Source organism: Zonotrichia leucophrys, chromosome 1 (assembly GCF_028769735.1).
Source record: "Zonotrichia leucophrys gambelii isolate GWCS_2022_RI chromosome 1, RI_Zleu_2.0, whole genome shotgun sequence".
NCBI classification, from domain to species: Eukaryota; Metazoa; Chordata; class Aves; order Passeriformes; family Passerellidae; genus Zonotrichia; species Zonotrichia leucophrys.
Window position 1 is genome coordinate 26,724,108 of NC_088169.1, and position 19,608 is coordinate 26,743,715.

Here is a 19,608-nt window from a genome sequence, read left to right on the forward strand (position 1 = left end):
TTCAAGCATAGAATACTTGACTATTTTTCAATAAAAAATATTTATTAACAGCAGGTACATAATTATACCAATAATGGAAGATGTTTAACTTTCAAATACTTTGAAATGCTGACGTCTCTAGCCTACTTGCTCAAAATGGGTAAATTTTAAAAGAAATTAAAATAAATTTCATTTTTCAGACATTCCAATCTTTTTGCATGTGCAAAGTTTTTGTTAATATCTTGAAAAATCTAGCAGAGCCAAGCCTGACAAGGACACCTGCACATCTAATTAAATTGTAAAACACTGCTATCAAGGAGCTTTCCTTCAAATGAATGTTAAGCAAGTTTTCTCTTGTTTTCATTAATTTCATGAAGGGTTGATTCCCTTAAAGTGACCTGTTTCCCTGCAAACCATTTTCCTCCACTGTAGGTATCTATCTGTAACTCTAAAGGCTGCTTCTGACTGAAAAACCCGTGTTCCAGCAGGTTGGAATAATTGTGGTGAAAACCAACTCAAGATGCAATGGAAACTAGCTGTACTTTCCTGACCATAAAACTATTCCTTATACCAAGGGCTCTGTCAAACAAGCTCTGCTGAGTGGCACTTCAGGGATAGAAATTGCTTCCAACAGCATCTGCTGCCTGCTCTACAGGGTTCCTTGTGTGTCACTCAGCTTGGTACCTCAGGGACAGCTCAGGCACCATCCCCAGCAGAGCTGGAATATCACAGTCCTGAATTTCAGATGTATTGGCTTAACTCAGGTATTTCTGAGCTCAAGTGGAGGCTGGTAACACCAGCTGAGCATTCACAGAGTGTGTTCAGTGTTATAGACAGGAGCTCTTTGCTGTCAGCAGGCAACACATGCTTCAGAGTCCCAGTACCACCACACAAGAAGCATTTTGATTATTCCTTTGCAGTCCAGTTCCTACATAAGGCTCAGGAATCATGAACTACATGGCAGAAAGTCACAGGAATCACAGCAAACCCAGATGCCCATCCTGAAAATGAGGGATCCACTGAGGCCTTGAGCAGACAGTTGGAGGTCACCAGGGAGGCTGGCCTTCACCCAGCATGTCTCCATGGCACACAAGGGGCCTAGACTGGCAGCCATTTTCTCCTCATTGTGCTCATCAAGCCCTGGGCCCAAGAGGGCCTGGCTTCCCTGGTGTCAGAATTTTGGGTGGCTTAGTCCACTCTCCTGAGTACTGTGTTTCTGCCTTAAATGATCCTGTGTCCCCGTTTCAGCATCAAGCAAGTGCTGAGAGGGGCAGCCCAGGGCAGAAGTGGCTGCAGGAATGGCATTATGTCCTTTACTACAAAAATAAGAAACTGGCCCATTGTCACAACATCGCAAAGGTTCCATAGCATTGTTTCCTTATTGCAAGAGTTCCATACCTCCTTGATGTTTCTTGTAGGCAGCTCCTCTAGGCACTGCCTCTTCCTTCTCCTCACAGCAGCCAACTGACCCCCAGTTCCCCTCAACCACCCAATCCACTCTTTTATAACACTCTTCTCATTGGCTACAGCTGTGGCCTGTTAACATCAGGCCTGCTCCTAATCTTTAATAATTAGCCCAGCTGCAACTCTTTAGGGATAAGATTACTTTCTATACTCCCTTATTTTCTTATATTCTATCCCCCTACACTGTCCCATGTTTTATTCTCCATATGTGAGACACAGAATTCTAGCAGAGTTTTTCTTACCCTCTTGTTGTTCCTCACTGCCTCATTTTGTCTCTTGACTAACAGTGAAATACATGGCCGAATTTATAGAATAGACAGTTTCTTTAAACTTGGCTTGACCTAGTGTATTTTGTATATGTTAGAAGCCAAATATAAACTAGCAAGGGATGTGGGCAGGTAAGGCTGAGCTGATGTAGTTAAATTGGTGTAATATTACAACTTTATGCAATTTCCTGTGTTGGCCAAACACTGAAGAATTCCAGATGCCTCATTCAGATATTAGCAATGATTGTTTCAACAGCACGTAGATATTATTCTGGGACTGTTCCATACTTGAAACCACAAATATTATATTTATTATTGTTGTTTATTAAAAAGTAGTTTACCACAAATTCTAGGCACTGAAAAATGGTGTTCTGAGTCATAAAATTTGTACTCAACCTACCAGAGTAAAGCAAGAATTGTAATTGCCTTAACTCCAACTGCCTGAACATTTAATTCCCAAAGAGTCTTCACACAAACTGAGGAAGACCAAATATATATGTGAATTTGTAGATTTTTGTGTGCAGAATGTTGAAGTTTTAAAAGACAATAAGTATCTATTTTCTATTTAAGTCTGAATATATTGCTCTACAAATGTCTATCATGAGTGCCATAGGAGTACTGTAATGAAGCCCAAAACATTTTATCAAAGTTTTCATTGAAAGCATTATTCTGATTGAAAAGTTCTGATTTTCTAGTTGCTTGGCATTTTGTCAGCCCTCTAAAACCTCTCCAAAATGGTTATAATTTCCTACAGCTTCAGGATTCAGGACTGGTCCATTTTATTTGCATACAGCACATTACCTATATAGAGTGCAAGGAACTTTGGTCCCTTCTATTATTGATTTTCCTTAGACTTGTTGGTATTGTCCTATTAGCAACTGTTTTCATTATCTGACACAGGGATGGCAGACAAGGAAAGGTAAGAGCCAATGCACAGAGTGGACAAAATGTATGGCCATGCTGAATTGGATACAGAAACTTTCAGCAGCAACAGCTGCAGCACACTCTCAAATTGGAGAAACCTGTCACATTTTCTGAGGATGTTGTCCCAGAAGATTCTGCTAGATATATTCTTGTGGAAGAGGTTTTACACTGACTTCTGTGAGCCAGAGAGAAGTTTGATAAGAGGATCCATGTTTACCCCTGAAAGAATTTTCTACCAAGGCCGTTGACATAAAAACCAAGAAAGAAAGAAGGATAAATAAGAGAAATCTGCAACTGCCTGTTCCAATAAACACTTTGTTTGTCTTTACTGACCAATGAGAAAAGTGTAAACTTATGAGTCTTGTAAGAATGTATAAAAAGCATGCATGTTCTAATAAAACTGGGTTTGAAGCCTTCTGAAAATTGAATGTTGCTTGGTATTGTGACAGTCTCAACTATGACATATTCTGATGAATTAGTTGAAATTGTCAATGGCTTTGAGAACATGTATACAGAAAAAAATCCTAGAAAATGCAAAACCCACTCATGTATGCAGAAGAGTCTAATTAACTTTCCATGTCACAGAGTGAAATGAGTTGTTAGATGAATTTCCTTGAATTGGAAAGGCTTGCTTGCTGTCACCAAAATCACTGCTGTTCTGATAGCTTCTTGCTTTCTTCCTGAGATATTTTCGTCACCACCATTATTGATATAATGATTTTGGGTATCATAACATGAATGCATTGCATACCGCAGAAATTACAATATTGTTGTATGTATAATATAAACATATGATTTATATGAATTATTATTTAACCATTCACAACTGAAAAAATTTAAATATGCCAGGGTAATTAATATTTCAAGATTAATAAAAGCCTAACTCTCATCATCTGAACCTGACATCCTCTGTCTGCCTTATTTCAATCCAGAGAAAAAATTATTTGTTTTGCAGCCAGTTCATTGGTCTGTAAAAATTGTGAAGCAGATATTGAGATATTTGAGTCCCTACAGAAAAAGTACTCTGTGTTGAACTTCAAAAGGTGTGTCAGTATGTATTTTGGAAGAGAGAAGAAAAATGTTATAAATTGGATGGTGGCATAAAGTGTGCAATATTTTTCTCATTCCCTACCTTCACCATATCCAGTTTTCAAGTGTGAAAGTCACTATTTGGGGATAGTTTTTATAATGGAATTTGTTGATCAGTTTAAAAGGAAGAGAGTAGTCAACTTTGTTCTGCAATGATCACTGTCTGGTTTCCTTATAAAACCTCAAAAACCCACTCTGGAGTCTGTCTTATTTGTATTATTTGCCTGCCACTTCTCTCTGACACATCCTGAACTTCAGGCTGCGAAATGAACTCGATTCAGGAGTGACAGTGCATTGTAGGTCGTGGTGTTTAAGCCATGGATAGAAGCTCAGCCCCTGATGGCTGCAAATGTCACTCCCTGACATCACTGCTCTAAAGGATATACCCCTGTTTGAATTTCCACAGGACTTCTTTTGAAACCTCTGATTATAGCTCAGTCCTATAGAGAGAACCAGCCTGATACATGGAACAGTGTGCCAGGTTGGGATGTGTCCCAGGGACTACAGGAAGGCCATGACCCAGGGCTGCCACTTGCTGACCCATTCCCCCATTGCCATCCATCTCTCCTCCCACCCAGCCCTCCATGGCCACTTGTCCCAGTTCTGCAGCACTCCTGGTTTATTCATAACCAGTTACAGAGGGCACAGACACCTGTGATGGGCTTTGATTGCTGTCTTTAGCTCCACATGCATTCATGAGGAATCAGTCATCTGAGGTTCTCCTTCCTCACCTCCCAGTCTGCATTGCCAGGCAGGAAACACCATCATCAACCTCCTCAGATATTCAGTACCAGATAAGAACAAATTCTGTCTGCAGGGACACTTACCACAGCTGCTTAATTGCTCAGAGAACTGCAATCCTCACTCAAGACACAGAGCCAGGGACACATCATCAGTGCTCTGCCTCAGTGCTCTTTGGGTCTGCACACATAGGATAGAGTTTCAACTCGAGTCGTCCTAAAGATGCACTTTGAAACTTAAATAAGCTTTTTTTGCCTTCCTATTTCAATACAGATAGAGTTTTTTTCCTGTCATAAATGCAGAAGTCAACCTCCAAAAGCAGTTCAGCAGTGTGACAGTTGCACAAGTCCACAGAATCCATGTCTCCCATGGCTTGGAAGTCAGGTTGATGGCAAAAGCCAGTTCCACCACCCAGTTACAGATGTCTGGGCTGCGGGTGGAAGATGTTGGGTGCAGTCTTTGCACTGGTGCTGCTGAGGTCATGTTAGGGCTTCCCTCCTGCTGAATCTGTTGCAGAAGGAGTGACTGGTTGGTCAAAGGAACAATTTAAGTTATAGCATCTGGACACAGCTGCAGGGCTGCTGCCCCATGTCCTCAGTGGAGAGAGTCAGGCAGAAAGACAGAGGAACAGGAAACTGCGTTAAAAAGTCTGAACTCTGGGTAAAGTCCAAGTGCTTTCTTATCTCTTCATTGTCCACTTCTGACTGCATCAGTGTTCCAGGAGTTTGCCTGAAAAATCTCCTGTTTAGGCTCCTCTGAGAGCCATCCTTAATAATTTTATCCTGAACTCCAGGTTAGACCAGTGGGGAGATGTTACCAGAAAAACTAGAGGAAAAAAATCTTCATCCAAATGTCACAGATTCCAAAGTCACTTTGCTTCATTTTTCACAAGGGATGAGAGGATATTCCTTATCTCAGAGCAAAATTCAGCATCTTACCAACCACTCTTATCCATCACTGAAACTGTAACTAGGAGCTGAAGTGAAATGATGCTGTCTGTGCATGTACTCTGTCATCTTCTGGTTCTTCCATTGCCAGGTTTTTTGGCTGGAATTTTGGTAGGGAAAAGAATTTTAATATATAAGTTGAGAGAAAAGGTAAAAAAAAAATAACATGAAGGTGGAAGTAAAGAAATAATGAATTTTAATAAATTAAATATTAACAAAATTAGCTATTTTTAACAATATGTGCACAGAAAATGTCAGAGCTTGCACCTACAAAGAAGGGCTTTGGGAGAGGGGGCCTTCAAAGATCACCTCATACAACACTGCCCTCTACTAGACCAGGTGCTGAAAGCCCCACCCAGCCTGGCCTTGAATACTTCAGGGGATGGAGCAAATGTCAGAGGAGTTCCAAGGTGGCTTTTGTTTTCACTGTCAGGCCATCAGGACACTTGCACATCCTTGAGGGTAGGCTGACAGTCTTCTTATGAGTTCAGCAGCCAAAGGAGAAAATCAGAGCTCCCTGGGGTTACATTCCTTCCCCTGTTTGCTCCTGCAAGATTTCCTGCAATCTGTAACCAAACCACAAAGAGAGTGCTGATGTTCTTTTGAAACAGCCACAAGTTCCTCCTTGTTTAGAAATGCTGATGCACTTCGGATTTGGCAGGAAAACCTTTTTTTTTTCTGCAGGTGGTGAACAGACTTGGCTGATCTCAATCCAGGTGTTTAGCTGAAATCAGTACCCATTTTAACTGCACTAAGCAGCTCACTAGCTGAGGTGTGCATTTCCAAGTAAGCATGTGATGGGTTACTCAGGACAGCTGCCCTTGGCACATCGTGCTGCAGCAGGGCTGATGGCCAGCCCATAGCAGGAGAAGGCATTGACATGTCCCCATCCCTGCCCCATCACTCTCTGGGCAGCAGGTCTCCAAACCCACTTCCCCTGGGTTGCTGCACTGGGCAAGGAACAACTTCCATGTGAACCAGTTGCTGACCAGGACTAACTCCCTGAGCTGCTTCTTCCTGAGCAACTGCTAACTGCTTCATCCTGGAATGAGCAACCCTTCAAGAGGAAGGCAACCCCTAAGCAGGGCTGCAGGAAACAGGGTGCAGGACTCTATAATGAAACATCACCATATGCTCACTCTGGTAATTATAGGAAGGGAAAAAGAAATCCCAGCAACTCTCTATAAAGAAACCCATGAGGAAATTACTGCCCTTTTAAACCCCCCTTTTTATGAAGTTTTCCATAGTAATATGAAAGTTAAAATGTAAGCCTGTTGCATTGATGTCAATACAGAAAAAGCAAAGTCAGTACCATGCATACCTGAGTACACTGTGTCCCATTCCCAAGGACACAGCTGCTCAGTCAAGGGATATCTCTTGTAAAAAAAATCCCACAGCAAGAGGTAAATGACAATGTAAACAAAGATCTTGTGACAATACAGCTTCTGAAGCTCTGAGTTATTAATATTAAACCAATTTGAATGACAAACTTATACCTACAAGAGTTCCTTAGCTGACATAGGTTTAGGTTTGTGAAATGTAAATGGTTTCTTTAAAAAAATAAATAAATAAATCTGCGAATCCACATTTTTGTGCTGGGTTCTGTGAAGTCCTGTGCTGACATCAAGTGGTGACATATTTTTCATGCCAAAAGGAGCCAGACTGGCTGTGCTGTTTATGCATGGGATGATTTTCATTGTCACAAGAAGGTAAAGGCAAGTGGTCCCAGGCCCCTGGGGGGCTGCAGCAGCAGCCTCTGGCAGGTGCTCCCGTGGGGATGGACAGCCAGAGGAGCACGGAAAAGCAGCACAGCCCCTGCAAAGCAAGGCAAGGGGGGCGAGGTGAGCCTCCACAGTGGCAGACACAGGAGATGCTGTCTGACACCCACCAAATGTGACCACTGGCAACGGCTCTCCCTTTGCTAGCCAAGAAAGCTCTGGCTGGGACAGGGACAGTGGGGCTTGGTGGCCCCAGGGGACTGGGGAGAGCATGGAGAGCTCATTTACTGAGGAAAGATGGACACACAGCTAACCAGAGGATGGGAGGCTGTCTTAATTAGTTCTGCAGAAATACCAAGGAGGGGAAAACAAATACATGAGGTAATGAACTGGCTGTGAATAAAATTAACTTGGTATTAGAAGAGTTTTAACTCCAAGTGAACTTCTGGAACGACAGCTTTGCAGGAAACTGCAGGAAAACCCTCCCATAATGGAGTTTTAAAGGGCAGGTTGATAATTTGCTGCAGGTATTGTGGCCCGTGATGTGAGCTGTAACATCAGCCTGGGTAGGTAGGGACTGGCCTTGGTGAGGGATGTGGCTTGTTTCCCTCATTGGCCTCAATACTCACTGAAGCTTGTTTTCAAAGGTGCAGTTGATGGGAAGTGCAGTTTTATTTGTGGATTTAGCCATGGACGTTCAGGTCAATCATACTTTGTTAAAAGAACTGCATACTCAAATAATAGCTGGGGATTTATGATATGAAAACACAGAATGGTCTTGGTTCATAACTGCATAACTCCATAACATAACATGAAGTAAAAATCCACTCTTCCTCTCACTGGTTGTTGCTCTGAGTGTAGAAATGGTTCCTGCTCTTCCCAGGAGCCAGCCTATTCTGGGAACCCTGCAGCCACACTGCCATTGCATGCCAATGGGTTTATCCTTCCTCTTGTCCAGGGCTGGGAAGCAGGGTCACCCTGTCCACAGGGTGCAGCAGCCCAGGGAGTGTTTCTGTCCTCTCCAAACCTACACCTCCTTTCACAGACTCCATCTGGCTGTGCATCTCTGGGTGACTGGAATCCTGATATCAGGAAAAGTTTTCCACGCTCTCCTTCATGGCTGGGCATTGCAAACCAAAGAGTGAAAAAGAAAAATGTCATATCCATTCAGATGCATCCCTAGGGGGAGAAAATCAAGTTTGTGGGCTTGGTTGCTCCAAAAGCTGGTGGGATTTGCTCATTGCCACTCGGTGAATGTTTTGTGGGGACGATGTACTAAAGGGCCACAGCATGCAATTGGTCCCTGAGGTCATTGCCCAGCCTGTGCTTTGGTATGGCACAAAGAAATGTTCGTGCTGTTCTCCATCCACGCTGTGTTACAGTAAGTGAGTGCTGGGCATGGGAGGAACACCCAGATCCCAGAGCAGCTCTCAGTGGCACTGGCAAAGGGCCCCACAGTGGGCCAGGGCACGGAGAGGAGGGCACTGCTGGGCTACTGAGCTGGGCAATGATTTCTTTGGTTTGCCTTGGGTTTGTTTTTTGGGTTTTTTTCCCCATGTGTTGACATTGCAGCCGTGATTTGCCCTTAGAGGTTTTGTTTTCTCATGAGCAGATGGACTTTAAACTTCACCATCTCTGCTGCAGCCATTTCCCACAGGAGCTGCAGGAATGCAGGCAGGCACCTGAGGCTCAGAGGGTAACCATGGCAAGGTGCTCTTGGATGATATTCTTCCTTCTCTCTGCCCTTTTCCCTCAGACAGAGCAGGCAGGTATGGCTTTCCTTTTTTTGCTCCTTTGGTTCTGATTTGTGCTGCTGCTTTTCTAAAAACCCCGGTAATTTTGTACCTTGTATAATGTGAAATCAATGAGAACAATCTGTGCCTTATTTTCTTTAAATTTCTGCTGTTTATTTCATGCAGCTAAGTGAAAACTGCTGTAAGCTAATGGGGCAATGCAGTTTTGAAGTACCATAATTTATGCCAGGGTAATATTTTGTCTTTCCTTACAATTTTTAGTGTGTCCCATGTATTAAAGCAAATTTTGTTTTATATTTCTAGTTGCTGCTGAAATAAAAATGAGAGTCCTATGGAAGAGGCCAATAGGCATGCTTCTTATAATTTGAAGTTTATGTTTCTGTATTAATCCTCCATGGTTTATCAAAAATAAGGAGGAGCTAGGCAAGGAAGAAAAAGATGGTGTTCTTTCAGGAAAGTCAAAACATGCTGCAGCAGAAGTTCACTGCCAGCTGTGCTGGATGTGGCAGAACCACTGCACAGCAGAAATACGTGCTGGGAGTCAGATAAAATTAAAAATGCAGAACAGATTTTTTTTTTTAATATCATGTGCAAGACAGTTGCTTATAGGATATCCTTCAAAAAGATAACTAAATAACTGTACACAGTGCTGGAATAATTCTGCTATTGCTCTCACTTTTTCCAGTTCTATGATTACAGATTACTTCAACCAGCAGTGTTGGGTCCCTAAACACTGTATAAAAGAGAAAAAAAACCCTGAATATCCCCTGCCCCAACATATTTACTTTCCAAGCACAGAAGGACTGGCAAACACGTGCTGACACACATGGTCACACATTGCTTCATGGGGAAGATGAGGCTCCAGGCTGGCACCAGCTGCCCAGCTGGCAGGCAGATTTTGATGGAGGTGTCATTTGCAAAAAGGAGTTTTAAGATCTGTTAATTGGTCTCTCCTCCTCTTTACTCAAATCTGAAAGATTACAGTGTCTTCCACATGAACAGTGGTATGGGATATAGCCCTCTTAGCTATGAGCATTGCTGAGGGGTAGTTTTTCTTTACTCCCCTTAAGAGAGAATTGATTGAGAACTCAGCCATGTCATGGCTTTACTTCTCAGCAAAAAAAAAATTGCCATGAACTAAGACCAAAGAGCATCAGTTTGGATCCACCACCATAACTTAATACCACTAATACTCACTTCTACCAATGCATCTGAGATCCCTGTGCAGTCACAAAATAGCCTTTGCCTTTTATAATAATGCTTTCCCCCTTTCCCTGGCTGTGCCACCACACCCTGCTCTGAATGTCTTGTGCAGGAAGGGTTTCAAATTCCCCCTGCTTGGGAGCAAGTCAGGCATTCCCCAGAAGTAAAAACTCTCAGCTCCTCAGGTGAATTTGGGCTAAGACAGTAGAGCTCCTTAACTATGTAAGTTTAATATGGCTGAAACCCCAAATCAGCCAAAATTATTTCTCTTAAAAAAGAAGGTAGAAGTATATAAGGAAATTAATCTAAGTACTTATATTAGTGTTTTGTCATCCAATGTTCCAGTATTTATATCAGCTCATGATGCAAACAGTGTTATCAAGAGACAGAGACGTGCCAGTTCCATCCTTCTGGAGGAGGTCCTTCAAGGCAGCTTGGAAAGAGAATGCCTAGAAGAGAGATGTACACATGAAGAAGCAAGAGAAGTATTTGAAAATGATGAAATGCTTGTAAGTATTTTGTTCCCTTGCACGCACAATAAAAACTGCTGCTATGATACTTTACTTGTGAAACACAAGACTGCTCCATTTGTTTGGGTTTCTCTCCATGTGAAATCTCTGCATTTGCCATCTCAGCAGGCAGCAAGCAGGTGTCTTCCATGGTCAAAATGGAAATGAGGAGGTCAGCTCTGATATTGTTCAAGTCCTCTCCAGAAAATGATGTGTCATGCTGCTTGTATTAGTAAATCATGTGGCTGCTGACCACACACAGAAATATAGCATCAGCATCCCTTAGGGACCAGGAGGTGAAGAAGAGCACCTGGAGGGCAGCACAAAGGAATTCCAGCCACTCCAGACAGTAAATTGGGTTCATCAGGGCCCAACTCAAATGCCTTTATGCAAATGCATACAGCATGGGGAATAAATGAGAGGAGTTAGTTCATCCCAGGGGCACTGGTGTGGGTACCCCATCCCTGGAAGTGTTCAAGGCCAGGCTGGATGGGCCTTTGAGCAGCCTGGTCTAGTGGAAGATATCCCTGCCCACACCAGGAGATTGGAGCTAGATGATTTTTAAGGTCCCTTCCAACCCAAACCATTCTGTGATTTTATGACGACAGAGGGAATGAATGCACCAGCAAGTAGTGGGTCCTGTAGAGAGGAGCTCTCTTGGTGAGTAGCTGCAAATTCCTTTGCACCAGGGGCTCTCCAGACATACAGAGATGGATGCTGTGCCCTTTAATGGGGACCTGGATGGAGTTTTGCTTGCAGGGAAAGCAGAGGAAAGAGCTGTAGGGCTGCCCATGGGCAGCTGTGGTGCTTTGGGGAAGGAGGGGTGGGCAGAGGTGTGGCTTTGGGGAAAGCAGCTCCAGGGCCAGCTGCAGAACCCAGGGAGATGCAGGGCACAGGGCAGAGGTGGCCAGCATGGTGCCCACAGCTCTGCCCTTGCTGACCCCTCTGCCTCCAGCAGCACCTGCCAGGGCCAAGGGGGATGGGACAGGATGGGGTCCCTTCCCAGGCTTCTGCACGCCAGAGAGAAAATAGCCAGCCAGTGTTTTCAGGGAGCTGCATTGCTAAAGGATCCAGCTGTTCCTCTCTGGCCTGTGAAGTGTTTATTTTCCTGTACAGCTTCTTAGGAAACAATAAAGTAAGCAGTAGGCAAAGCCCCTCCCTTCTCATGTGTATATTTGCTAGCAGCACATTATAGTTGTGCAACTCTGTAAACATTAAACCACTGTATATATTCTCTCATAACATGTTTTTTGGTTTAGCAAAATATTTATGACATATTACATTACTTGAGAATTAAAATCTAATTTCCTTTTTTTTTTTTTCACCCAGAAAATGTTTTGGGATATCTACTATGGTAAGCTGGCCTCTTGATTTCTCTCCTTCATGGTACTGTCACATTATGAACATGATTCAGTCTGGTTTTCTAAGAATTTATTCTATGAGAAACAATCACTGTCTATTTGTCATGTCTGTAGTAAAGCAGAAGGAAAGTTCTTGATGTGAAATAATTTTTAAAAAGTATACAGGAAAATATACAGGAAAGACCATTTAAATCTGCAAAAACAATAAAAGTAGAAGATGAGTAAAGGTTATGATAGTAAATAGGCTACTTCTTTTACTGAATCTGAAACAGCCTGGGACATGAGAAAGTATGTTTTGTTGATACAATAGAGTAGCATAGTTCTACCAGCAAAATCTCCCAAATACAGAATTAGCACTTAAACCTGGACAAGATAAATGGACATTAAAAGCTACTGAGCTGTCTACAAACTCTGCACAGTGGGATTGCATCATTCCCTGTCAGGTGCCAAGGCAAGAAATCTGTAGAAGCTGAGGAGGGCCTGATGTAACTAAATGCCACCTGAACAGGAAGCCTGTGGCACCAGCTCATGGTGACTGTGCCCTATTCCCTCCCTTTTTTCTGAATGCTTCATCCCAAGTCTTTCTCTTGTTTTTAACTTAGCTATTATTAATTTCTAGTCTTAGGTTTAAAGAGTGGAAAAGGAGGTAGCAAAACCAGCAGTCAGTAATAATTTTCTGCACAAGCCACTAAATTTCTTAGTCCTGGGAGCCACTGCATAAAAGAATCCCATTGGTACTATAAAGGTTATGAAGAATGATGCTAAATATCTGGCATTTTATTACTTCTGTGAGGGTGGGATTAGTTTCTAATTTGAGTCATTGGATATTTGTACTAAGCATGTCATGCAGGCTTCCTCTCTAGCCTAGGATGAGAGAAGGGAAACCAGTTCAGAATGATCCCTCCAAACAAGCTTGGCCACAATCAGGACACATTACTGACTTCAGCCTCAGGGGTGGCTTTCTTATTGTAATTAAAAGCAATATGTTCTGTCTTCCTCCTAAAGAGGAGCAGTGTGTGTTTCCTTCTCTGTGGTGTCCTCTCTAACATTTTGGAGAGTGTTGCCTTTGAAAAGTGGCTTTTTCCTCCTTGCTAAACAAATACATTTTTTCATCCTGTCTTCCAATAATCTCATTTTCTAGACCTCTGGTATCTGTGTTGCTTTCCCCTGAAAGTCCAGGGTGCAGTGGATAAATCTGCATTGTGAACACAAGAGGAAGCTTGTGTTTGTTTGTTTGTTTGTTTGTTTGTTCTTATTTATTATACAGGCTGAGCACCCACCCAACTGCTGGGTCATCCCCTAGCTCTGTTCTGCACTGTTTTGTCCCTTCAAGTCAAAACTGATGCAGTGGCACCTTGCTGGATGTCTGCTGTCAGGGCACTTTGAGCTCACACTTGTCCCTGATCCTCTTTTATCAACAGTATAAACTTGGCCATTGCCAATCTCTCTTTAAACACCACTTCCCAAAAGTTTTGTGCAAGCCTTATAGCAGTCTGCTCACTGAATGACAATGTCTTTGGAGACATTTCTATTATATCATGTTCACTGATTGCCCCTAGGTCCCCTATTATATAATATGATTAGATTTAAATGGTTTGAATTATTTGATCTTGAAAAATGTTCGTTGTTTTTTACTTCCCACATTTTAATATTGCTGTGTGCTTACAGTTTAACCATAGCTTGCCAGTAATAACAGAAATCAGGCCAATTTCTCTATACTTCTTTTAATCTTCTCTTTCCTCCTTTAATAAAGCTAGGTGCTGGATTTATTTTCTTTCCAGCACAGATTTCAGAGGCTTGAATCCATCTAACTGCTTCAGGCTGCAGGGGTAACCCCTCCCTAGCTCCAGCTCCTCAATTCTGCCTGCTCAGCTGTGCAGGTGAGATTCCCCCAATTCACCCAAAAACCCTCTCTGGAGGCCTGCATTGTGCTTGGATGTGCTGGTGGCATCTGACTGCAGATGGGTTGCTAACTCTTTCAGCCAGCATTTTAGTACATATACACTCAAAGACACATGTGTGCCCATAGCCTAGGCAGATCATGATTAGTGGTTTTTCCCAGTAGCTGGGAGAGTTTTCACTTTTCCATCCCCAAAATCATGTAGGGCAGCTTGCTGACTGAATGAACCTCTCTGATGGGGTGTTAATTTTTGGAAAGGTTGGACAGCACGTCCCAGGTTAGGCTCTCCTGGCTTGCTCACTGATAGCCTATGTCTATAATAAGTAGTTGTTACTTGGCTCATGTTTTCAAACTGCTTAGGAGTCATTCCTGTGGGCAGCTTGAAGGGAAACTGGCAGCTCTGCCTGGTGCTTCAGTCACAGCGAGGACACCCTCCTGTTTCAATGCTCAGTTCAGCACAAAGAGCAAGCTTGCTAGTGTCTGAGCTGCTGCAGGATAATTGTGCAGATATAGAAAAGTTATATTTCCTCCTGTTTTGATGTTGCTTGCTGCACACTTGCTCTATAATTTCGATGCTTTTTCTATCCAGTATGTATCAGTCTTAACATGGGAGACCAAATGTGATATAAGACGAGTCTTATATCACATTTATAAAAAGGTAGGAGCTGTGACAGTCCTTTTCCCTGAATCACAGCATCCATCCTCCAGCAGGAGGCTCTGCCTGTGGGCAGCTCCCAGCCTCTCTGCCAGGGGCTGCGCCTCTGGAAGGAGATTTGAGCTAAAATTATGCCTGGGGAGCAGTTCAGTGGCACTTAGCCCATTTCTTTTCAAGCTGCTCTCACAAGGCCTCTCTGAACAGCTCGTGTGCTGGGATGGGGGCTGTGTAATTTGGGATTTGTGCTGGTGCTGACTCCTCCCTCTCCGTTTCTTCAGGTGGCAGGAGGTGCTCCTCAAGCCCCTGCCAGCACAATGGGGTGTGTGAGGACAGCATCCGTGGCTACACCTGCACCTGTGCTGAGGGCTACGAGGGCGAGAACTGTGCTTTTGGTAAGGCACTGCCCCCTTCTGAGGAGCCCCATCTTGTCACAGGCTGTCCCAATGAAACCACACCCAGCTCTCCCATGGTGCCACTTCCCATGGTTTTGGGTAAAACACACGGTTCTGGCAGAGCAGGGTGATGTGTGCTGCCTGCCTACAAAACATTATGGAATCCTGAGGTTCCAGAGGCTGTCTCTGTGCCCTAAGCCTCCCTTATCTGGGCATGCTGCAAAAGACCTGAAAACCAAACCACCTCATGGGTACACCCCAAAGCCAGCCCGGCCACTCCACTGTGCTGCCTGGCTGCTTGTGCTGCTGTGGTCCCAGGTCTAAAGGACCAAGGCTGCAAGCCAGGGTGGCTTCCCAGGCACCCTGGTGCCTCAGAGGCCACACACCCCCACAAGACAGTCCCTGAGGACAGAAGGACTCCAGAAAACAGACTGTTTCTAGTGCAAGTGAAAAGCATAAAGTAAAACAGATGTGCTCTGGCACATGAAAACCCCAGGCCAGATACTACATTTTTATATCTGCCAGGTTCTACTTTCCAGCCCTGACATCAGGATTTCTGCTGATTTCTGGTTCAGAGGGCCCCTGGGGTGGGAGACGCCCTGGCTGCAGCAAGGCAGGGTTGCTCTGTGTATAAGGGGTGTGACTGTGACCAGCTTCTGGGGAGCACAGAAGGTGACACAGCTTGGACCAGTGCTGGGAACTAGATCATCTCAGAGCCTTAGGCAGCCCTGTTATACAAGATTTTTTGCTACCTACAAGCTAGATCAAATAACAGTTGCTTTGTGCTAAAGATTTAAGTGATTGCTTAGCTATGCAAAGACGAGCATGTTTTGAAGTTCATACTCCCTTTCTTTTTTTCTTATCTTTGGTAGCTGATGTATGCAAAATCAAACAAGTATGCAAAATGAGTGCTACATGTTTTTGTCAAAACCAGAAACCTTAGCTGCCTTCTTCCTCCAGCAATATTTGTCTTCATAAGGTGCAGCAGCTCCCCTTGCTGCACACACTTGGTGTTTTGTTTAAAAATCCTTGGCACCCTTTCCCAGAACTCAGAGGTGCAGGGAGCTGCAGGGGGAGCACAGTTTGCAAAGAGTCTGTGAATGCTGCAGAGACTCAGCTCCCTCCAAGTTCTGCTTAACAAGGGGGAAAAAATCCCAGTGGTAAATACTACCAAAGAGAGTCTCAACCAACATCCACACAAAGGGAATAAAAAATAAAACACAGAGGACTCAAGAGATGAAAGAATACTCCATGTTTTTCTTCTGCTTGTTCTGTTTAGCTAAAAATGAATGTCACCACCAAGCAAAGGTAGGATGTGACCACTTCTGCTATCCAGGAAGGGATTCCTACCGCTGTTCCTGTGCTGATGGCTACGAGCTGGGGAAGGATAAAAAACAGTGCATTGCATTAGGTAGGTGTGAGCATGGAGGCAAGGGGGGCACCTGCTCAGGGCTGGGTGGGAAGGCCACCATCTAACAGATGGGATCAGCCTGCTTTGAGCCTAAAGCAATATTACTGGTTAGAATAAGGAATCTAGGGAGGACCACCCAAGATGCCAAAGTAATGGCAATAGAAGGGCTATTTGATCAGAACGTTTAAGTAGGAATCAGCAGAGGAGACTTGCACCACCCTACACATCACTCACTGGACCAGGTTTTTCACTCCTGTGTTTGGTAAAGAGCAATTCTGCTGAACATGTTTGCTTGGGAATGAAATTCAATTGATTCCTATCAGGTGACCCATGGTCTAATAAATGAAGGGAAACATTTGCTGCCAATTTAATTAGCTTGAAACAGTAGCCCTTTTTAGTTCTTCAGTCTCCTATTAGGTATCTCATTCAATTTCATCCCCTTACAAAGTAGGTCTACTAAAACCAGAGCAGTATATTTAGACCTGTCTGTAGTAGCACAACTGGGGCAGCCAAATAGGAGTTCAGTTGTAAAGCCACACTTTTGGTGGTGACAGACTGATGTCCACACTCAGTGCACACTTCAGATGGGCTTTACATCAAACTGGCCCAGTTCAGTCCTGTGGACTGAGCACCAGGCAGCTGTGTGCACCTGGAAGGTGCCCTGTGGTTTAGCTTCACCTGAACAGGATCCAGTGTGTGTGACCCAAACCCAAACCAAGTGGAAGTGTGACAAATGCAGGTAACTGGGTGATCCAATCAAAAAGCATGTGTGCTGTTTGGACCAATGAGAAAGGCATGCATGTCCCTAGAGTGGCAGCTGTAACAAGGAAAAACCAGCATTTACCTTGTCCAGGCTGGGCCACAGCTCTCAGGTATTTGACACAATGTGAATACAGGCTACAAAATGAAAAAGCAAGATGTGCTAATGGTTGGCTGGAGAGGAAGCCTCATTTCATTAGTGAAATGAAGCACAGTGAAACCTGCTCACTACAAGCCTAACACAGTGACCATGTTCAGCCCATTGCTAAACTATTATGACTACAATTGCCAAACAAATTATTCCAATTTTCACCAGCTGAGAAATTGATATTCTTTTTTTCCTCTGTCCAAAAGCAGAACCCCAAAGTCTAGGCATTTACAGGTATTAGATATCTTGAAATGACACTGCTATCTTGAAATGATACAGCATGAAGTTTTGATTTTTTTTTTTTAATTCATTAGATGCATGTGCATGTGGCAGACTTCAAGACAGTGATAACCTTATAAGTGAAACCAGGAAGAAAAGTGATGAGCGATTTCCTTGGCAGGTATTCCCAGCAATTCATGAAACCCATCACTTCACCCTCACATGGACAGTGCTATCTCTTGGGTTTTTTTGCATTTTCTTAGGTACTGCTGCTAAACCCAGAAGGGAAAGGCTTCTGTGGAGGAGTGTTGCTAAAAAGTAACTTCGTGTTGACCACAGCAGAGTGTGCCCTTCTGCACAGCCATTTTCAAGTCAGGGTTGGTTCTGGTAGGTGATCAAACATTTTTTCTTGCTGCAGCACATTTCAGTATAGACAAGCTAAATTTTAAACAAGCTTACTAAACTTCTTGCTGCATAAAAATATTGTTAAAGGAAACAAATATGCTGTTATTTAATTTAAGCACCTCGAGTTGAGTATCTGAGCTAGAACTACAGCTACCCCCCATTCCCCTTTACAAGGCAAGCAGAAAGTGCCTCTTGAGCACAGCGCAGAACTCAGCACTCAGAGATCAGCTTACATGGTGGATTTCGTGGTGACTTGTTTCATGCCAAAATCCACGTTAGTGCTGTATATTCATCCTTACTGCTGAAATTATTTGTGCTCCCACCAGCATTAAAAAGCTGCCAGTGTTATTATTCCTCGTTTCCCTTTACTGCAGAGGAAGAGGCCTTTAGCTGCACGTGTTTCTCAGCACGACCAGGCAGCTTGCATGCAGCTTTCAGGTCTCTGATAGACCATTCCTAAGAGCAGACAAATGTCATTGCTCCACAGGCCCTAATGGAACAAGTGGAACTGGGAAGATAATTCAGATCAGGGAGAAACACATCCACATCCGCTATGATGAAGACACTGGTGAGAACAACATTGCATTGCTACAACTTCAAGAGCACGTTGAGTGTGACAGCTCCCACCTTCCTGTGTGCACCCCTGAGAGAGACTTTGCAGAACACGTTTTAATTCCAAAATTGGCTGCTACAGTCAGTGGCTGGAGAGTGGAGGGTGATGAACTTGAAGGCGAAGAGCTGCAGGTTTCATACCTGCCTGCTGAGGACTGCAAGCAAATCCTCAACGTCAGCCTCACAAACAGGCAGTTCTGTGGGCACCTCCAGGAGGCTGTGCACAAACACCTGGCTGGAGGGAGCTTTTTGGTCACTGAGTACAAGGGCACGTGGTTTCTCACTGGTATCCTGGGATCCTGGCCGCTGGAAGACACTGACTGGGAAACGCTGCTTTTCACCAACACTGCAAGGTACATGGTATGGGTTAAACAAAAAATAAAGTAAAACACAAACACAACCAACTCCCAAGCTCCAAGCCCCTACCAATCATTGCAAGGAAACATGTGGATGCAGCCAGTACTCCCATTTGACTCTACTACTATTTACAGCAATGGAAGCTGCAACAATGACATGTATTTAACTCCAGTTTATACAGAAAAGCCTGTTTGTCTTTCCTTCTGATGCCACACAGTACTCTGAGTCATGATACAGTAAACCTAGTTATTGAACTAAAAACTGATGTAAAATTTCCCAGAACTGTTCATCCTAAACCTCAAAACATGTTGAGTATTTTTTCTGGGATTTCAAATGTTGCTAGTACCCTGAGGTTTGATTCAGCAAATTCATATTCTTTTTTCAGGATCCATACAAGTAAAACGTAAAAGACATAGGGAATGTCAAGCTTTTAAATGTCTATGTTGAAGTAGCACTTGACATTTTCATCACAGTAAAAAAATGCTTCCCCTCATACATGGAATCTATGTTTTCCCTTATGAATGATGCCCATGTCAGTTAGAGGGTAAAATAAAACCCAACTATCAAAGACAACAAAAAATAAATGTTTTATTTGTTTTTAAAATAATTTTAAAACCCCCAAACTAAAATCTCAGTCTGGACAAAGTTATATTGTACCACCCCCAAACAAACAAACCAACCCCCAGGGTAGTAACACTTAAAATACTGGATCCAGTGGTAGTGTTTTCCCCAGAAGCAAAATAAAACAGAGTATGGATAATTTAGCTACATGAGTTTTTGTTCATCATAACAAAA

At 43.4% G+C, this 19,608-nt stretch overlaps 1 protein-coding gene across 2 annotated transcripts; it reads left to right on the forward strand.

The window, feature by feature from the left end:
* Positions 1–8,762: 8,762 nt before the first annotated feature.
* On the forward strand, positions 8,763–19,577 carry PROZ (protein Z, vitamin K dependent plasma glycoprotein). Of its 2 annotated transcripts, XM_064709514.1 has the most exons (8): positions 8,763–8,897; positions 10,431–10,594; positions 11,924–11,948; positions 14,789–14,902; positions 16,182–16,313; positions 17,535–17,620; positions 17,703–17,826; positions 18,332–19,577. In XM_064709514.1, exons 1-8 carry the CDS (start codon positions 8,831–8,833, stop codon positions 18,841–18,843), a joined length of 1,224 nt encoding a protein of 407 aa, XP_064565584.1. In that variant the 5' UTR covers positions 8,763–8,830; the 3' UTR covers positions 18,844–19,577. The 2 variants fall into 2 exon arrangements, with proteins under 2 accessions (XP_064565584.1, XP_064565596.1); XM_064709526.1 differs by lacking the exon at positions 14,789–14,902 and having other exon boundaries at positions 18,332–19,385.
* Positions 19,578–19,608: the final 31 nt, after the last annotated feature.

Excerpts from the sequence above, each read along its gene's own strand:
- PROZ (XM_064709514.1), top strand. The coding sequence starts at position 8,831 with ATGGCAAGGTGCTCTTGGATGATATTCTTCCTTCTCTCTGCCCTTTTC. Across the intron at positions 14,903-16,181 it reads GGGCGAGAACTGTGCTTTTG|CTAAAAATGAATGTCACCAC; the intron begins GTAAGGCACTGC and ends TGTTCTGTTTAG. Across the intron at positions 16,314-17,534 it reads AAAACAGTGCATTGCATTAG|ATGCATGTGCATGTGGCAGA; the intron begins GTAGGTGTGAGC and ends TTAATTCATTAG.